We start from the raw sequence: 3,091 nt of genomic DNA on the forward strand, positions 1-3,091 counted from the left end.
GAGGGCAGTGTCACTGGTCCTCATATGTGGGACCCGAACCCGGGCCCTTTGGCGTCCCAAGCCAGCTCTTAACCATCGCGCCGCTCGGCCGGCCCTCCAACAGCTAATTTTTAAATGTTTCATTGATCTGCGCACATGGTACAAAAGCGGCATTGGATGAGACATGGTATCTGCAGGCTGTTTTTTGCTTCACTGACAGTACCTGCAGACACCCCGCGCCAGTGCTCTGCGCCTGCGCCACTGAGGGCAGCAAGGGGGTGGGGCTTAGAAACACTGCTGTTTGGATTGACTTGTAATTACAAAGTGTACGTTAAAGGAGTTTATGTCAAGTATGTGGACACTAAAACTAGTCCCCAGGTGTGAGGACAGCTACGGCCAGGGCATGCTGAGACTTCTCCCCATTTGGACAGCAAAGTTAGCTAGTTCTTACTCCGGGCCCACTTTCCCCATATGAAAAAGATCAGTAGGAGTTGGACCGAAGTTAACAACTTTTCTAAGTTTAGAATTCCTTGGGTGGCGTCACGTGAGGGCAGGAGTGCCTCTGCTTTTGAGTGGTTTTCATCCTTCACTCCCCATGAGGACTTGAGGTGGGGGTGGGGGTGTCTCACCTGTTTCAGGCCCTTGGGCTGTGGGTTACCTGGCAGGTGGCTAGTGACTGAAGCAGAATCCTGTGTGTAAGGGACGGTTTTACTTCAGCGAACTTCGTGTTGGTTTGAAAGTCCCACCCTTACTGTCGCCAGCAATTCAGCACAGAGGTCGCTGTGGAGAAATCGGTGACCTCCCTTTGCCCCGGGGTGACCAGAGCTGCTCCTGCGGCTCCTCTTGTAGCTTTTCTCTGTTCTGACTCAGCCACTGGAACTCCTGTGGTTTTGGTAAATGTCTGTCAGCCTTGTCACCAGCCCCGGACGGGGGAGGCGGGCTCTGCGCTGGCCTTGGCTCCTTCCTCCCGAGCCGCACACAGCGTCACTTTTCCTTCCCGAACCGGTGAGTCCCTCAGCAGCTCTGCACCCATATCATCCAGGCAGCTTCTTAAAGAGCGCACAGTGACCGCTCGGGTAGAGGTGTGTCATCAGGCGCCCAGGAGTTCAGCATCTAGACCCCTGCAGGCTGACGCCTGGTCTGGGAGCCCTGCCTCTGGGACCTGGAAACCAACATGAGGGGAGAGGTCTGTCGTGACGTGACCTTCACGGGCCGTGTACTCAGTGCGGTGACCTGGGAACCAGCTTGTCCTTCTCTGTGGCCTCTGTCTTTTGTCTTGGCGTTTGCTCTGTCCTGCCTTCCTGAGCAGCACCTGCGAGGACAGCAGGGAGGGACGCGGGACACAGTGGCAGCCTCCTGTCACACCAAGCCTTCCCCCACTCATCTCGGGGACAAGGGGAGGCCTGTGTGACGTGATGTTTGCACATCTTGTGCTTTGTAGCCGAGCCTCAGTCGTGCCGTGTGTTCAGGTGCTGGCACAGTCACCTAAATCCTTTGTGCTGGAACGGACCACGTGCGGCGTGCGTGCCAGGCCTCCGCTCACACCGGAGTGGTGCTGGCGCCCGTCGTGGCTGCTGCTGTACTTGCCGCTTCTGTCCTCAGACACATGGAACAGCTGCTGGCGCTGCTGACCATGGAGATCCTGCACCCCGACAGCCAGGCCCCCAACGGGGTGAAGAGCCACTTCATCGAAATCTTCCTGGAAGAGCTGGCCAAAGTGGGCGCCGACGAGGTGAGGGGCGGGGCGGCCCGGCTGCTCCCTGGGGTCTGGGGACCTGGGACTGACGCAGCTCCTGCTTCTCCGCAGCTGACGGCGGACCAGAACTTCAGGTTCATCGAGCCCTTCTGCAGAATCGCCGCCCAGACAAAGGAGTAAGTGGCCCAGGCGCCCTCCACCGGCCTCTGCACTGAGCTTTCAGGGACTGCTTTGGAAAGCCACTGTTTCCTGCGTCCCCATGAGCCGACCACCATAGGGGCTGTCGGGCGGTGGGTGCAGCAGTTGGCATCTTTTGCCCCTGGACCCCCCTGACAGCCTGCTCCGTGCCTGCTGTCCCTTCAGCTCCGTGGTTTTGCACAACATCACTCGTGGCATCTTTGAAACGATCGTGGAACAGGCCCCGTTTGCCATTGAAGACTTAATGAATGAAATGGGGGCAGAGGACGTGTCGGAGGGTGACGAGGAGGAGCAGGACGAGCCGCCCGAGAAGCTACCTAGAGGTGAGGATGACCATGCGTCCCACGTGACATGCCTGCACCTCTGCAGCACCTGCCCTGGTTTGAGCCGACCTCGGGGACCCGTTTCTGTCCTCGCCCCCAGTCTGTCCTTGAGAAACAAGCACGTGCCACTCAGTCCTAGCTCTCACTCCGCGGCCTCGCCCTGACTCGCCCAGCTCCTCCCTGACCCACGTCTCCTGCCTGGAGCTGCCCGCTCAGCCAGCCCTCCCACGGGGCTCGCCATGTCACCGGAGGCCCGGCTCTGACCACCCTGCTTCACGAGCTGCCTCGCTTGCTGGCACAGAGCAGCGACAGAAATCACTTGTTAGTTGTCCTGGGCCATCTTGCCCACTTCCGGCTCCATGGGACAGGGAACTCTTGACCACGGCTGCGTCCCCAGTGCCGAGAGCCATGGCCGGTGCAGCAACCGAGAGTCTAGATGAGTGAGTGAGTGAATGAATTTCTGGATGAGTGAGTGAAGGAATGAGCAAACGCAGGGAACGCGGCTGGAGTGAACGTCCCACTGAAGGGCTCTGGGGGCTCGGCCGGTGGTGCTGTAGCAGCGATGCTGTCTGGTCTGGCCCGGGCCTGTTCCTGGTGCTGACGTGGGTCCTCGCGGGACCTCAGCTGCTCTTGGGTGTCCCATTCTGCTGGGTGGCCGAGCAGGGCCCTGGGTATCGTGTCCTGTGGCTGCCGCGGCGTGTCATTCTTCATTCAGGACTCCTGCCTGCCTCCGACTTTTTTGTAGTAAATACACATACCAAAGTTTACTGGTTTAACCATTTCTAAGGGCACAGTTCAGTGGCATTAGGTACGTTCACGTTGTTGTGTAACCGCCACCGTCTCCAGAACTTTCCATCTGCGAGGTAAAGCTCCTCCTCCACCAAACGCCAGCCCG

At 58.8% G+C, this 3,091-nt stretch overlaps 1 protein-coding gene across 2 annotated transcripts in view; it reads left to right on the forward strand.

The window, feature by feature from the left end:
* Nucleotides 1-2,367, forward strand: part of RRP1 (ribosomal RNA processing 1) — a 14,555-nt gene extending 12,188 nt beyond the window's left edge. For both annotated transcript variants that reach the window (XM_019625052.1, XM_019625053.1), the window contains exons 6-8: nucleotides 1,582-1,711; nucleotides 1,787-1,851; nucleotides 2,039-2,367. In XM_019625052.1, coding sequence (XP_019480597.1) covers nucleotides 1,582-1,711; nucleotides 1,787-1,851; nucleotides 2,039-2,360 — 517 coding nt within the window. In that variant the 3' untranslated portion in view covers nucleotides 2,361-2,367. The remainder of the gene's footprint in view (nucleotides 1-1,581; nucleotides 1,712-1,786; nucleotides 1,852-2,038) is intronic.
* The last annotated feature ends 724 nt before the right edge of the window (nucleotides 2,368-3,091 follow it).

The sequence above is a fragment of the Hipposideros armiger genome, unplaced genomic scaffold (assembly GCF_001890085.2).
Source record: "Hipposideros armiger isolate ML-2016 unplaced genomic scaffold, ASM189008v1 scaffold_612, whole genome shotgun sequence".
NCBI lineage: Eukaryota > Metazoa > Chordata > Mammalia > Chiroptera > Hipposideridae > Hipposideros > Hipposideros armiger.